Source organism: Lytechinus variegatus, chromosome 11, assembly GCF_018143015.1.
Source record: "Lytechinus variegatus isolate NC3 chromosome 11, Lvar_3.0, whole genome shotgun sequence".
NCBI classification, from domain to species: domain Eukaryota; kingdom Metazoa; phylum Echinodermata; class Echinoidea; order Temnopleuroida; family Toxopneustidae; genus Lytechinus; species Lytechinus variegatus.
This window is the reverse complement of record NC_054750.1, coordinates 8388052-8405026: the sequence shown is the minus strand read 5'-3', so window position 1 is coordinate 8405026 and position 16975 is coordinate 8388052. Positions and strand designations below refer to the sequence as shown.

Genomic DNA, 16975 nt, shown 5'->3' with positions numbered 1-16975 from the left:
GGCGAGAGGAACACGAAAAGGAAACAAAAACAGTTTTATATTCATCAACAGGAACTTTTGCCCAGTGCACACATCTGCAGCGAAATCCCTGGAAAATCCCCAAATTTCACACTTTGACCTTTCAATGCAGTCAGGAAATCCTGTTCTGTTCATAAAAAATAAGAAAGCCATTTGACTTATGAGCTACTCCACAAACCTTGAAATCGCTCTGACTGCAGAGAGAAATATGAAGGAAGGCCTAAGCTAGTTCGTACAAAGATCTCTAGTTTCTAATATTCATGACAAAGTGGTATGAAACAACAGAAATGCTAAAATATTGTTAAAGAAAAGGCAGAGGCTCAAGATAATTCACAGGTTCATCATCAAACTGTGAAAGATCCTGTAAAAAAAATCTCATGAAGGCTTATTTTTGTACAGAAATCTCTAAATTGCACTACTACATGTACAGTGTATAGTAAAATCAAATTTAATTTGTAGAAAACTAATGAATCATTGGATAGGCCCAATAATGTGAAAACAGCAGCAGAGCTTCAATATCTTCTCAGAAAGTCCTCATGAGGACCGGGGGGGGCCACTTACATTGACGAGTGGATACCATGCGCGACCAAAAAACACGTAAAAAGGATGTCCTTTTCACGATAGGGCACGTTACGTACGTAACGTGATAAGGGTGTCAAAAACACAAAAATAATGAAAAAAGGGTATCTATTTCGCTAGGAAAATTACGTGTTCAGGGTCGAATTTGCGGGGATGTTAAAACAAAATTTAAAATGATTTATTAAGGATGTCCTTTTTGCCCCAACACTTCGTGTTTAGAGTCCGATTTGCGCGAGGTGTAGAAGGTGGGGTCGTACTTAACCAAATAAGGTAAAGCCGACGACCGAAGGACCCGTAACAATAAAACATTCCTACTTGTTTAGGGGTTCATTTGTCATTTTGTCAAGAGTATCGTTTTGTTTCCAATACTTGCTAAGGGTAGGGTTTCACACGCCAATACTTGTTTAGGGATGCATTTTCAGAATATGGAAATTACGTGTTTAGGGTGCTTTTCGAGACCCCGTGGTCGCGCATGGTATCCACTCGTGAATGGAAGTGGCCCCCCCCCCGGGCATGAGGAATCAAAAGGATAAAATTGGCACACTTTAGAATTGGGTCAAAGTGAAGGCATTTCAGACTTTTATCATCTTCATATCATCACTTGTACCCCAAAATATCAGTCTCATACGCACAATTTTGCTGCGAATGGGGCATAACAAGGTAGTTAGGATAGCCGAAACATGTTTCTTAGAAATTTTTTTCATATTTACATAAATATGATTCAATAGTTTGGTTGAGTTGTCATGGTATGGAGTATTAAGTTTTGGATGATTATGTGTGAACGGCAGTTAAATGTACGTGCTGAATTGTTAGACAATCAATTTTTTTTTACTTTGTCTGAACAGGGCATTCCACATTAACAGGTATGAAATATGGTTACGAATTATGTGTGAACTGCTGTTTCTTAGTTTTGACTGTATACATTATATTCTTTGATTTGTCTGAACAGGGTGTTATAGACTTGCACGTATGCATATTAAAGATTACATTTACATCAATTATGTGTGAACTGCTGTTTGTAAGTATTCGCTGTATCGCTATACGTAACATTCATCACTTTGTGTGAATGGAGGGTTATACAGGTATGGCATAGGATTACAGTGATTATAATGGGATCTCTTCAAGGGCACTTCAACTTGTTGATCAGGAGATGGGCATTTCCTACACTTGAACTTCTTGAAATTAGTGATGATTGTACATGTACTATATCATCGTTATCAACAATCATCTTTCTGCACTTCCAAAACGTATTTTGTATCTACTCTTCCCCTCCCCCCCCCCCCTCCTCTGATTTGTTGATGTATGGGAAGAGGGTTTGAGTTGAACTTCAAGAAATTAGAGATGACCCTTGACTTTATATGTCATTCAACAATCTTCTGTGCTTTTTTCATAATAGTTTTATCTTACTCTTTTCTTCTTCTCCACCCCCTCTTTATCTTTCAACAATTTTGTCTAATTTTCTCTCCAAACCTTCTCCTCCCCATTATTCTTTCTTCGTTTCCTTTTCCTCCTCCTCCTCCTCCTCCTTCTTTTCCTTCTTCTCTTCTAAAGCTTCTCCTCCTCCTTCCCCTTCTCCATCTCCTTTTCCTTCTCCATCTCCTTTTCCTCCTCCTCCTCCTTCTCCTTCTCCTTCTTCTTTTCCTCTAACTACTTCTCCTCCTTCCCCTTCTCCATCTCCTTTTCCTTCCTCTCCTTCTCCTTCTCCTCCTCCGTTTTCTTTCTCTTCTTCGAGACATGCACTAACATCCATATTAGAAACAGTATTTCCTATGCATTTTTATCATTGTTGTAATTTCACAATGCAATAGGGTTCAATTTTCAGTCTCATTCAGCCCGGTTGGTTTACAACGTTTTCTTTCAGATAAATAATTTGTACAATTTGGGCTTTCTGTGGGTAAAATAGTTAACAATGCTGGTTTATGTTGAAATTTGTAATCAAGGTAGGATCACAGAGCTGTATTTAATTTTCAAAAAGGATATCTGAGCTGCCTTTGATCTTTAATAGCCTCGTTTCAGACAGGTCCCTCATTACTGCTTGCTCCTTGCCAAACTAAATGTTGTTACTGGCTCTTTAACCAGGAAAATTTAATTTTCTGAACATAATTTCCCCTTTGTAGCAGTTTAGCGATAACATATTCCCTAAAAACAGATGTGTGATTTGATTGCCTATATAACCTTGAACATGTTTGAAAGTCACAAGTTTTTGTGGAATTCCCTCCTGTCATACTGTTTATACAGTGCATCCCACAAAAAGGAAACCTAATTTCGGAGACAGATTTCACAATTACAAATCATGTTTTTCCTATAAATTTGAAATTCATGGTAAGAGTAGAATCTCGTTCATAATTTGAGACTGAAAGCTTTATTACCAAATTGTTCATGCATGGCAGATTACAAACAATATAAATATTGGGGCATATCAGAAACGATTTACGCAGAAACCAACGTGTGAATCTGAATCCACTCCCATTTCAGGGATCGGTGACTAGGAAATGCTAATGAGGCAATCATGGAATAAGCAGTCATCGTATCCAAAACCAATCTTGTCCAAAATTTCTGCGCAACCAGATTTTCACGTTAAAATTTTAAACTCTTTTTGCTCATTAATGTGTGAAGAGATTGTCTCAAATTGGTATCAAATATAGAATAATTGAACTGTATGATGATGCAAATGAAATATCACATTTGATTTGCCTTCGAAATGTGACATGGAAATCCTGGTTTCCATTTTTTCTGGAATACATACATTGTATAATGATCTAACCTATATGTGGGCCTTCATATAAGCCTAAACAGACAATAGGTTTAACGTTATCATACTTTTTTTTCCATTTCTAAACAAGCCTATTTCCTTCTTTCACAACACATTATTTCCATAGATTTTTTGGTGATCCATATGAGCATCATTCACTTTAGATATTCACCTCAATGTAGTTCTTGCAATTAAAAAGCCATCAAAATTAAATATTGGAGCCTGGCCAATAAGCAAATAAAAGATCATTGAAAATCGTAAGTTTACTGTAGTGTATTCAGTTGTATGGTAAATTGTATTAATATAACAAAACTGAAATTATACAAAGGAAGTGGAACCACTATTTAATCAATTCAAGGCTTACAAATTTGTTCAGATAATTGCATGTAAAATTGCAATTGAGGTGTACGACAATGAATATGAGCCAAAATTCAAGCATAGGCTCCTAATGATTGACAATGAATAGAATAGCAGGATATTTGTGAAAAATATCTGAAGTTATAATCTGCCTGACAATAACCCAGGATATAGTGTTACACTATGAAACTATTATTCTTTTCACACTGCACTTTTTGTCCTAAATTGGTGGGCTAAGGGGGGGTCTTAGCCCCACCAATTTCCCGGGGTTAAGCTTAGCCCACTTCGTTTTCACACTACGTTTTAGCAAAGTGGGCTAGCACGGTAAATAGTACGGTACTATCTGGCCCTGCAAAAAAGCAGGGTTAGCCGGCTTATTGTGGTGCTAGTGCTACCACAATTGCGGTGCTACTGCAGTGTGAAAACGAAACAGGGCTAAGGAAAGTGGGGCTAAGAATTAGCCAATCACAGAAGTCGAATTGCATGTTCATCACGCTCTGTTTGGTGAAACCATCAATATTCATGAGCTGAGGGATAGTCCGGGTTTAAGGCATTAACCACGGTTGAGCAGATAGTATGGGGTATAAGAAAGACAGTGTGAATAAAAAAAAAGATAGTATGGGGTTAAGGATAGTCTGGGGTTAAGGACAGTATGGGGTTAAGGAAATGCAATGTGAAAAGCATATATGTGTAATCTCAAGAAAGAGAGATACATGACACTAAGGTCGATTTTTTGTGCAATTTTGTGAATGTGGACTGTCATCAAAATGTATATGAAGAGCTCACTTGAAAAGGGATTAGGTCAATTTTTCATCAAATTTGAATTTTTTTGTATAGATTTTTAGTAGCTCTTTTAGATGATATCAAAGAAAAGTTGATACTCCCATTAAAAAGTGATCTGAAATGGCAAAGAAAAAAAACACTTTTTTCAAAAGGGGTTAGGTCCATTTTAGTTTTGTTGCAAAAGGGGTTAGGTCCACACAGATTTGTTTTGGAAAAGAATATTTTTTAAAAATAAGACAGGTAGATTTCTTTTATACCCAATTTTTATGTTCTCATAGTAGGGTATCATGAAAACTTATTTTCGCATAACAATATTGCAATATCATATGGGAAAATAAAAAAATGATTTTCTTGGAATGGACCTAACCCTTTTTGCAAACAAACTATTCTGAAGAGCTCATTTGTCAAAAGGGGTTAGGTCCATTGTACATATACATAGATTTATTGTTTTCTGTCTCTAAACCTCTAAATGTTCAGTCATTCTGATGAAAACAAAGACAATTTGAAATTCACATGAAAACGTAAATAAAAGTGGCAAAGAAAAATAACTTTTTAATCAAAATAGACTGGATTCATTTCAGTTTACTTGCAAAAGGGGTTAGGTCCACAATTATAATTTTTAAAAGCATATATAAAAAAAAATGAAGACAGGTCAGATTTCTTTTATACCCAACTTTTGGTTCACATGATAGGATAGTACACCATGACAATTTAGTTTCTCATAAGAATATTGCAGTAGGTGAGAGTTAAAAAATGTTTTTTCTGGAAATGGTAAAAAGTGGAACTAATCCCTTTTGCAACTCTTCGAATACTGAATAAAGTACGAAAGAAGTTCTTTCCTTCCCGTAGTACTTACTGTAATTAATGTAATTAGATTTGAAGTACTGAATAAGTATTTTTTTAATTTAAAGGGGAAGTAAATTACTGGGTGATGTTTCATCTTTCCTTTTTTTCAGATAATGAGCGCTATATAGAGAAGTCTGTGTAATTATCATTATAATTTTACTTATTTATTTACTTATTCATATTCATTTATCCATTTCAGTATATGTACTGTATGTAAATAAATGTACACATTTTATTGATCTGTGGTTTCGATTAAATGCACAGTTTTCCCCTTTTCTGGAATAAGAGAATTTTTAAAATTTCCAACAATAAACTAACATTCTAAAGAAGAAAAAAATTAATAACAAGCATGCCCGTTGAAATACATTCAATTCACATACACGTATACAAATCTATACACACGTAAGCAGAGAAAAGACTTCCGGAAAGAAATTAAACTCTATTACTTTGCCACGGAACTTAAATTATGCAACAATAACTGAACCACAATCCAATGGGCCAATGTTGGATCAAGTCTTAATTTGATTTCATCACGTCTGTACGCATAGGATCAGTCATACTACACAAGTTGCTATGCAAAGCTGCGAGCAATGTTCACACGAGAAGTTCACAAGATTAAGAAATTTTGAAATAAAGTTTGTTTGTTTTTTACTGAGCCAAATTCAAACTAAAATCCAACAGTAAAATTGATTCAGATAAGTTTGTTTAAAACTTAATTGTTTATATATCTACCACGCAGGAATATGATGCTTTTTGAGAAAATAAAACAAAAAAGGCTAAAATAACAAAAGAAAAACAGTATCAAACTCACAGTCTGTACACAAAATCACATTTGGAAGTAAAAGACTACAAATTATGATAAAACTTGAAAATGATGTTTAAAGGAGGTTTAAAGTAAACACTACCTCATTGGCTTGATATTAGTTTCTCATCCATGATTAAAAAGATATCTAGTGAAACTCTATGATCCTGTGTGAACTCTGCACTGTCGGCAGTGAATAGCCTGGCATGTAGAGACACATATGGTTAGCTCTGTAATGACAGATGCCCATATGTCTGACTGCTGACTAATATCAAGACTAATTTGTTGCTTCCCCACTCTGGTTGTCAAAGACATTAGATTATGGACCGACTGACAATAGGTGTGTTCAATCTCACCGTTGCCAAGGTGATAAGTTGCTTTTAGGACTTGTCAACGCGTTGTCCATTCATACAGTACGCAAACGTGCTAAACATCGACCAGTATTACTTCTAGATCCCACTTTGGTTTGTATTTACAGTGGTGCTTATGAGTTTTAGTGAACTCCACTAGGAAATGAGCATAGTTCAATTTCTGCCATGTTTTAATTGTGAAGTCAGGTGATATTAATATTACATTCAATACAGTTTTTTTTTTTCTCTGGGCTTGCCAAACATTGTAGTGTTGTCTACAATCAACACAAAGTTGAAGGAATGCATTTTGCGGTGGGGTTCACAAACTTTTGAGCACCAGTACATGTACATGTATGTATGTATGTATATAATTACCGATTGTAAGTATTTGCTTAACATTACCAATACCCAAATGTCACAAAACGCAGAATCATGTGCATTATTTGTTTTATATAACAGTCGGCACTGTGAGTATGCTGTATGGAAAGGATTGAAAAGCCATGGAAACTTTCTATTAATCACACAAGGAGGCCTACATCTGCATTCTATTATGACATCAAAGACATAGCCAAAAACATCAGGCATGGACTATTGCTTTCGCTTTATGAATGAACAGCCATGTATCCAACATATGAGCTACATACATGTATATCTGGAGGGGTACATAAAATTAATGAATTGATCTAAGTTGTATTGGATACATCACTTTAAAAAGCACAAAAATGACAATTGCTAAGCATTTGCTTTGAAGCTCATGCAGTTTAAGTTTATCGCAATCTAATGTCATTAGTAATGATTTATATTTTGTGTCACACAGAATGAAAAACGCATTTGATATTGCACTGAAAAAACGCCGGTGTTGAATTAACATTATCCCTGAATCTATCTATATTGTATGTCCACACTAGAGAAGTATTGAACAACACCAGTTTGGAATCAAACTGAAGCTGTTTCAATACTAATTGGTGTTACATAAACACCTTTCTGGTGTTAGACCAAAACGAAACTGGTTTTGTTTAACACTTCTCTGGTGTGGACAAATATAGACTCTGGGCTGGTGTTAAATCAACACCAGAGTTTTTGCAGTGTGGTGTCAATCATAGATTAACAACTTGGCAAGTCACATCACAAATCATGTTCTTGAAGCACAGTCCTTGGCTTGATATGTGAGCAAAACATCATCATTGTGTGCATTTAAAAACAAACTACAATTCCTTCACTCTCATGTACATGTATTTGATTCAGACGACTAATCTTACAGTCTTTCTTCTCATGAATGGGTCAAAATCAGTTCAGGGAAATTCTCTTCCCTTTTCTTTGTCACTGCCCAAGCAGAGGGACAATGCCTACAAGGATAAGAACTATATCAGGGAAACTCCCTAAAAACTAAACAATGCAATATAGAGCAGTTGACCGAGCTGCCTTCCTGTATTGGCACCACGTGACATAAACAATCCCACATAAATTTTTAAATACATGCTGTGTCCATGACTTGACACCTCAAGTAGGGACTTTTTTGAAAAATGTGGTGATAGATAATAGGTAAAAACCATAATCTGAAAATAATCCCTCTTTAATAGAAGAGAAACAGAGGTTAAAATGTACTTACATGAGAGAGAACGGCCTATTGTTGCGTGGAACACCAGAAGAGGGTTCACCCTCAACATCGTCATAGATATCCCCAGCATCTTCTGGTATCTGTTCCTCTGGTACTGGCTGTGGGGGTGGGGGCCTGGTCTTCGATAGCCCACCTCCGGGCCTGGCAGGTAGAGAGGGAGGGGTGGACGGGGTAGATCCAGGCTTCGGTGGTCTGACGGGAGGGGGAGGGGAGTCTAGATAAAGAATGACAAGTTAAACAGCATCAACAGTAGAATAAACGGAATAATTTCACTTCTGATCATAATAACACATTACTAGTGAATTTATTTTAAATTTTGATATAATAATAATAATATATGTGATTTGTAATGCGCCAAATCCACTCGGCAGAATGCCCAAGGCGCAGTGAGAGAAGAAAGAAAGAACGAAAGAGAACAGGTACAAATATAATAGTAATAGATCCAGGAACAATTACATGTAAGAGTAAGAGGCATTGAATAGACGAGTCTTAAGGCAACGTTTAAAAGTATCAATGGACGTGCATTCACGGATTGTCAGGGGAAGACCATTCCATAGAACAGGGCCAGCATGCGCAAAAGCCCGAGCCCCCCATGTCTTAACGGATTTAGGAATAACTAGGGAACCATATACTTCACTTTATATGTTCCTGTCTTATTGTCTTTATTAATAATTTGTCATAGATATCCTATGTATAACGAACACAACTAAAGCATGAGATTAATCTTTATATTGACCACAAAATCCTAATCAGCCAAACAGGCAGGAGTGGTAGCAAGCCATAATGAGAAGCAACTTGTAGTTTTACAGAAGGCAGATTGATTCTTCAGAGGAAATATGTTTAACTAGACATAGCTACATTTATATAAATTTGATTAACAGTTTCAGTTTTGTACATGATAGAAAAACTCTCAACAATGTTCTGTAATGTCCTTGGTAAAAACATTTGATCCTTAAAAGAATTTTTGTGTGGCATAATTTAAAAATTGTGGAGTAAATGTCGAAATGGCACAAGTAAAGTAATTCCCTCCATGAAGACTTCCTGAAATAACAATTGATTAAAAATACAGCAGTCCTTACCTGACGAAGAAGATAAATATTTTGCTAAAGACACATTGGGTGGTTTGGCTGGCTTCCGAGGGGCATTCCCGATGACTGAGAGGGGTGGGAGGGGTTCAAGAACTGGCTTTCGGTTTCCCTGTTTCAAGTTCTTGCTGACAGTGTGAAGGAATGACGTTCTCCTCAAAGGAGTCTCCGTTATCGAAGATGCTGAGGAATTTTCTGAGTCTGAAATTGGTGGAGCAGGTTCATCCGCCCCGATCCCATTCTTCCAATTACATGTATTCTCTTTGTCTTCCTCTTCAGGGGAAACTGATGGTGGGCTCGGTTTACGGGGTACACTACATATATTTGTTAAACTGTCTTTCCTGGCCGGTGCCGGAGGCTTTGGTTTCTTAGCAAGAGCTGCAGGTTTGGAGTTGGCATGAAGGGAGGACTCGTTCCGAAAAGGGCTACTGCTCTCGGAAGGTAGAGACTTGGGTTGAAGATTGGCGGCGCCGAACGGTGAGGACGGTTCTTGCCTTGGAGGTGCCGCTGGCTTGGGCTTGGGTTTGGGTTGCAATTTAAAACTTGGGACTTGGTTCTCGGTCTGTCTGGCTTCTGGAGGAGGTTTGGGCAAGGGTGGCTTCTTTAGCTTCACCTTAGTGATGTCCTCAATGTTCACACCTCCTCCTGGTGGGAACCCAACCCTTGACACGGGTGACTTTACACCATTAGGGGATGACTTAACTCCATTTGACGACTGACTACTGACGGGCAAGTTATTAGGTTTGATGACCTTGGGCGGTTTGCTCTGGACCGAGGGCTTCTGGGCCAGGGGCGGCCCACCAAATTGTGGACCATTTCCTTGGCTGAACTTTGCGAGAATATCCTTCACAGAATTTTCAGACTGAAAGGGAGACATAAAGAAAGTGACAATAATAAGAAACATTTTTCAGCTACACTGAATACTGTATACACAAGCTCAAATTTGCAGAAAGTATTAATTTTAATACACCAATCTGTAATCCTTGCTGAAAGGTAGCCACATCATGTTACCTTGAGAGTTAGAACTGATCTATCATCTTCAGACAAAATGCATGACAATATGATATTATATTGTCTTATGACATTTAACCAAAGAAATGTGCTCGAAATAAACCTCGAAGGTATGTTATTATTCAAAATGTAGCAAATAATGTGACACCATCAAGGAATAATTGGCATGAAGAACTGTGGATATGATCAGTTATAACACTTGCTCCTTGGTGTAAATTAGGTCATTTAATTACAAACTTGTCTTTTAGTTTATGTACAATCTTCTAAATCTTTTCTTCGAAAATAATTTAGCTAAAAAACTAGGATGCACGAGTCTAAATAGTCATAGATGTGGTAAAATATCAATGAAAATGAGTATAAAGTTTGAATGGTCAAAAATCAGATTCCTTTATCCAAATTCAGAATGGTCTGGGAAACGTTTACCCCTTTCAGTAACTCACTGGACAGCACCAGGCCTGCACCAGGTGCCAACCAAAGAGTTTATGAATGATACATGTAGCAGCACCAGGCCCCGGCCAAAATTACAATACGGAGCACTTCCGCTCTGTATAAAAATTATGGCGTGTTCAGATATCATGACAGTAATCCCTTAATATGTGCCAGAATTTTTGGGTGATCACTGATCATAAAAGAAGCGCGGCTCTGATTCGTAATTGGTCCATGGCTTAATGAACACAATTTTCGTTGTGTGGTGCAGAATATTTTAGTGCAGGCCTGGTGCGAACCAACAAATCATGAGTAAGTGAAAGCGGCATTTGGGGTCTATTACCATGTTTCATGATACTGTAGCACTCATCTGAAGGCAAGAGTTGATTCCTGAGATAAAGACAGAAATTGAAAGTTAAAAAATTCTCAAAGTGACAAAATTACCAATAAGCACAGGTGCATTAGAGTGCATGACATTTGTTATTGTGCTGCGAATCAAAGAAAAACTACTAATAAAACAACCTAAAAAGCACACTTTTAGTGTATCAAATAATAATTCTGCACAGCTGTAACTAAATTTCCTAGTATATCTGCCTCTTTCTACTCGAAGATCCGTAAGATTACACTATTATTAAAAGGGGAAATGAACTACATACAGTGTACAATTAAGAGACACAACCTGGTACACCAATGGCTGCCTTTGATACAAGTTTCCCTAATTTGGCTATTCAAAAATTGTACACAGTGGCATAATGTACCAAAAATTATGAGGGGGAAAGTCGATATGGTGTAATGGGCAAAATTTGTCAAACGTTGCAAGCGAGCAAGCAAAAAATTTAACATTTTTACTACAAAACTCCACAGATGTTACAGATTTTGACATAATATTCAGAAAATAACATTTGTCATATTTCAAATTTTTCTCTTTCCATTACATCTCTTTTTTTTCATCATACAATCATACTGGCAAATCAAAAATTGGGGTGGGTCCATGCCCCCCCCCTCACCCTTCTGTACAAAAGTGATGGCACAATCATACTGGCAAATCAAATCTAAGCCGACAAAATATATGATATACATTAGGATTTGGTTCTGTTGGTATGACTGCAGCACCAGCAAGGAATCAAGAAAGTCTTGTGATCTGATAAGAGCTCATAAGTTGGAACCATGTACAATTCAGAACAATAACTACTTCAAATCAATAAAGTGAGCAAGCAATCTTGAAAATAGTTTGTTTTTACATACTGTTGAGGTCGAAACAAAGTGGAATGCTTTTTCTACTTTTGACAAAATGGGTCATGCATTTAGATATACATCACTGACCCTCTCCTGGTTTCCTCTTCTTATTGTATTAAAATAAGTGTCACATACATGTATGTATCTTTGCCAAAACATGAAGAGGCAATCTGTGTATTGAGCTGGAAACAGAAGAGCTGTCTGCACCAGCCCGAGTTTTCAAATTAGCGCACTATTTCTAATCCGGCAAATTATCCCGATCTTCACAATCTCAAGATTATTTGTAATGGAGACGCAATTATTGCGCTAGTTCGCTGGATTAATCTCGAGATCACCATCCCAAGTCAACCCCCAGATCAGATTAAGGGTCCTCATTTCTGAACGTAAGTTTCAGAGTTTCTCCTCAAATTCCTTGCTCATAAAGGAGAAATCTGTAATCACTGTAAATCATTAAAATTCTGTCATACAACATGTAATTACACTGAATATGTTGATGTAGATGTAATAATTCCATGATAATTGTTGATTCACTCTTTATGTATATAATATATTCTGTTTATCCGTATGATGTTGGTGTATCGGTTAAACTGCGGGGTGCTTTTGGAAAATAGTTTTGCATAACTGAATTGGCCATTTGGCCTACCCTGCAGTATAAAATAATGAAAACAAATAAATGAATATAATGAAAATAAATTAAAGTAAATACATAAATACATAAAAACATAAATGAATGAATAAATAAATAAATAAATTAATAAATAATACTTGCCCAATGCATACAGTATTATGTATCATTTATTGAGACTGAGACAAATTATTTTCTGCCTTATGACCACTACTACACATGTACTTTTCAATTCATTGCTCATTTACTCAGAAATTAGTAATCACTGGAGTACTGAAGGCAAATTACCATTTCGTCTATTGCCAAATCGTCCACTCATCACATGGTCTTCCTTCATTTTTCTGATGCCATTCCATCCATCAACATTTTGTCTAGAACCAATCGGCCAGATACATGTAGGCTAATCACTTTGTACAGCCAGTTCGTCTCTGACCATTTCGTCTCTTAACCTGTTGGCCAAATGCCCATTTTCTTTTCATTCATTTCGTCCAATCAACACTAATAATCCAATTAGACCAAATGGAATTTTATAGGGACTTATTGAACCAAAAAGTGAGTGAAAAAAAATCGCAATTAGACCCTGAGGATAGTGAACAAACTAATGGTAGACCAATTTATGATAGTGGATGAGTTGGTAATTGGATGAATTAGCATTACACCATTGAAATTAAATCGTATTGAATAGACTTGCCTACCATACCATTTATTGAGCCAATGGACCTATTAGGTCCATGTTGATACTAAGATGAATTTCTGCCCTGTACACGGCCCAGGGGTCTCAATAAATATTGATGATGATGGTGATGATCATGATGATCACGTTAATGGGATGATCCAGGCTGAAAATATTTGTATCTTAATACATAGAGTAGAATTCACTGAGCAAAATGCTGAAAACAGACGTCATGAACATTCATTAGGTGGGCTGATGATGTCACATCCCCACTTTCCATTTTCTTAGGTTATTACATAAAAATCATATTTTTTTTCATTATTTCATACTTGTGTAAATAACATGTCTCCCTCATAATGACATCAGTTGCAGCAATAAATATCCAATGCACTAAATCAGTTGTCAATCCAATTTTTAAAGTTCTTGAGCAAAAAATTTGAATAAACCTAATTTCATATAATAAAATACAAAAGAACAAGTGGGGATGTGACATCATCAGCCCACCTAATGAATATTCATGACAACTGTTTTCACAAAATATTGCTAAACTTTAAAATTCAATACCTTTGTTATTTGTCATTTGATTGTGATGAAATATTCAGCGTTTTGCTCAGTGAATTCAACTCTATTTATTAAGCTATGAATACTTTCAGCCCGGACCAGCCTTTTATTGTTGATAATGACGATGATCATGATAAACATGGTGATCATCATGATAATGTTGATGATCATGATTATCACGATAATGTTGATGATCGCAATGATCATGATAAACATGATGATCATCATGATAATGTTGATGATCATGATTGTCACGATAATGTTGATGATCGCAATGATCATGATAAACATGATGATCATCACGATAATGTTGATGATCATGATTATCAAGATGTTGATGATGATGAGGATCATAATTAACATGATGATCATGTAAATGATGGTGGTGGTGGAAATGAAGATGATGATTGATAATGACAGTGATGGGCATGGTGATGATGATGATGCTGCTGCTGCTGATGATGATGATGATGCTGATGATAATGATAATTTTGATAAAATAATGGTTATATCGTTATGATAACAATGACCATGATAATGACCAATATTATGATTATTATCATGGTTATGATGATGATCGTTTGTAATGATGATGTTGATGATGATGATGATGAAAATGGTGTTGATGATGATCATCATGATCATGATAATGATGATGCTAATGTTGATGGTTAACTTATGATAATGATGATAATGGTGATGATTATGAATATGATGATGATAAAGATAGATATATTGATGATGATGATGATGATGATAATGGTGTTGATGATGACGATGATGATGATAAAAAGGGAATTCATCACAATGATATTGTATAATGGTTATGATGATGATGATGATAAAGAAGAAATGACAATAAACGTCAATCATCACCATAATCATTGTACTATAATCAAGGCCAATACTAATTAATGAAGATCATCATTTATAATTCATGATCATGTGCATAAATATCATCCTCCCACCCACTCACCCCCCCCCCCCCCCACCACCACTACCACCACCACTACCCCCTGTTAGAAGTACAGTAGCAAGGACAAGAGTTGCACATTTCACCGCAGGGCTACCGGCGATCATGTCTCGCTCATACGTACCGTACACCATTCAACAGGCACGACACCGCACTGCGCTCCTCCAGCTCGATCCACTGGTACTGGCAACTATAAACTTCAACAGGCAGAATAGACATGAACTGAAGAAAACACCTGAAGAAATGATAGTCACTGTTTATCTCTCCTTACCGATATGAAGAATTATTGTTGATCACACAACACATTACCGAGAGAGCAACATTTTGAGTGTATTTCCATTTAAAATCCGGAGGCATAACTTGTCTGCTAGCGCACTGCTATACACTGCTGAGCGCTGAAAAAGTTTGTGCACATCATTGGTGAAATAAACTTCGCGAACTTCCGGGTTTTGCATGAAGTACAGGGGAACTGACTGCACTTCCTTGCAATGATTTCTTGCAAAACTTCCTCGTATCATGGACCCATGCTCGTATATATTCCTCGGCAATAGCTCTGAAATTAGTGCAAACTGGCTATTGTGTTAGGGAACAAAAGCCCGAAAAACTATGGACTGGTGGATGGGGGCCGTAGAAATAGGTTCTTCCAACTTTCATTTGGGATTTTCCCGCGGATTTTCATCTTTTTCTTATTTTGCCCTATAACGTTAAATCGCACATCATATTTTTTATTATTATCAAATGAGTTTGAAATCTTCAAAAATGGCCCAATGTTAGGCCTATAGCCTTTTTAATATTTTCCCAAGGCTTAGCTTACTTTGTCTATTTCTTATAGTCCGATTTTCATTAGTAATAACGTTTGGCTAAACTTTCCAGCGAAGCTCATTCTATATTTCAGGTATGTGCATCGATCTCTTCTTCCCCCTTTTCTATTTTTTGGCTTCCCTTAATTCTCACTGTTTAATAACTGTGGATATATAGTAATACTTTTCAACAATGTGCACATAAGCCTATATGCGGGTGAGTCATTTCAGAAGCCTATAAAATAGATTGACATACATTCGCATAATGTATGCAAGCCAGTATACCTGTAGAAATCTCAAAGATCTTCTTCCACTTTTTCAATTTTCGTATTCTTCTCATTTCTTTTGTTTTATCACCATAACATGGTATAAGGTCGGCCGTTTATAAGGGTCTTTTCGCTTTCTGGCTGCTTCCTGTCAAGCATCGTTTTACATTTTTATCAATGGAAATAGTATCATGTTAAACATGCTCATAAGAAACTGTTTCATACCAAAAGAAAATAATAATTGATTTAATTTGTAGTTGGCATCCCGTCCCCGTGATTGACCCTAACCAAAATAAACTGTCCCCGGAATTGTCAAGTAAATCCGTTCACTGTAGGGGAAGGCGGGGTAAGTTGTGACACTTTTTGCATTTTGTATGTTAGAATTGATATGACTAATAATATTGTAGAAATAAGTACCTATAACGTTTAGATTTGATTCTTGGGAAATATTTTTCACCTATATATAACTTTCTACCCCCACACTGAAAGTCATTGTGACCTTTGAAAAAACGATATCAAATGGCTCAACTTGCCCCATCTATGGTGTAAATAATTATCGTGCCACCTTCTGGGGTATGTTCAGCCACAAAAACTATATAGAAAATGTATGCAGGAAGAGCCATCATGTCATTACTATTACTATGGCTCATCTTGCCCCATGTTGGCTGGCTCAAAGTACCCCAGTCCGAACTTAATGCGATATTTTCACATCCACACATTTCTCATGCATCCATCATCTAAAAGACTATAATTATGACAAGAATGAGAATCCATACCTGGACTATTAACAATATTGTTTTTTATTTCTTTATTATATTCAAAGACATGTGTGGCTAAAAAGCACTTATCTATTTCACACCCTTTTCTACCTTTTTGCTGAAATTTGTATTTTTCCCTCTAAAAAATTACTTTTTGTTTCAAAGTTTACAAAAATGTGGTGGGGTTAAGGGTTATGTAATAGGTAATCAATACATGACACCACCACAATGTCTGACTCATTCATTATTGGCCTGGGGGTGGTGGCTCGACTTGCCCCTATGCTCAACTTACCCCGCCTTCCCCTACTGACCACTATATTATCAAGATCGCTATAATAAACAATCAACTGAAAATCACAATCTCACATTTTTTGTTTCCTATATAATGCTGTTTGTAAGTTATGAATGGCTTCACTCACGACTGCTTGTGCTATATGATTATATCAAGGAGATTGA

At 36.5% G+C, this 16975-nt stretch overlaps 1 protein-coding gene across 1 annotated transcript in view; it reads right to left on the bottom strand.

Moving 5' to 3' along the window:
* The window catches only part of LOC121424187 (pollen-specific leucine-rich repeat extensin-like protein 1), a gene marked incomplete at its 3' end in the record, with an annotated part of 40373 nt that extends 25156 nt beyond the window's left edge, over positions 1-15217 (bottom strand). The window contains exons 1-4 of the mRNA XM_041619796.1: positions 14820-15217; positions 10971-11017; positions 9185-10052; positions 8097-8319 (exon numbers count right to left, since the gene is read on the bottom strand). Of these exons, the coding sequence (XP_041475730.1) occupies positions 8097-8319; positions 9185-10052; positions 10971-10973 (1094 nt within the window). The remainder of the gene's footprint in view (positions 1-8096; positions 8320-9184; positions 10053-10970; positions 11018-14819) is intronic.
* Between the last annotated feature and the right edge of the window lie 1758 nt (positions 15218-16975).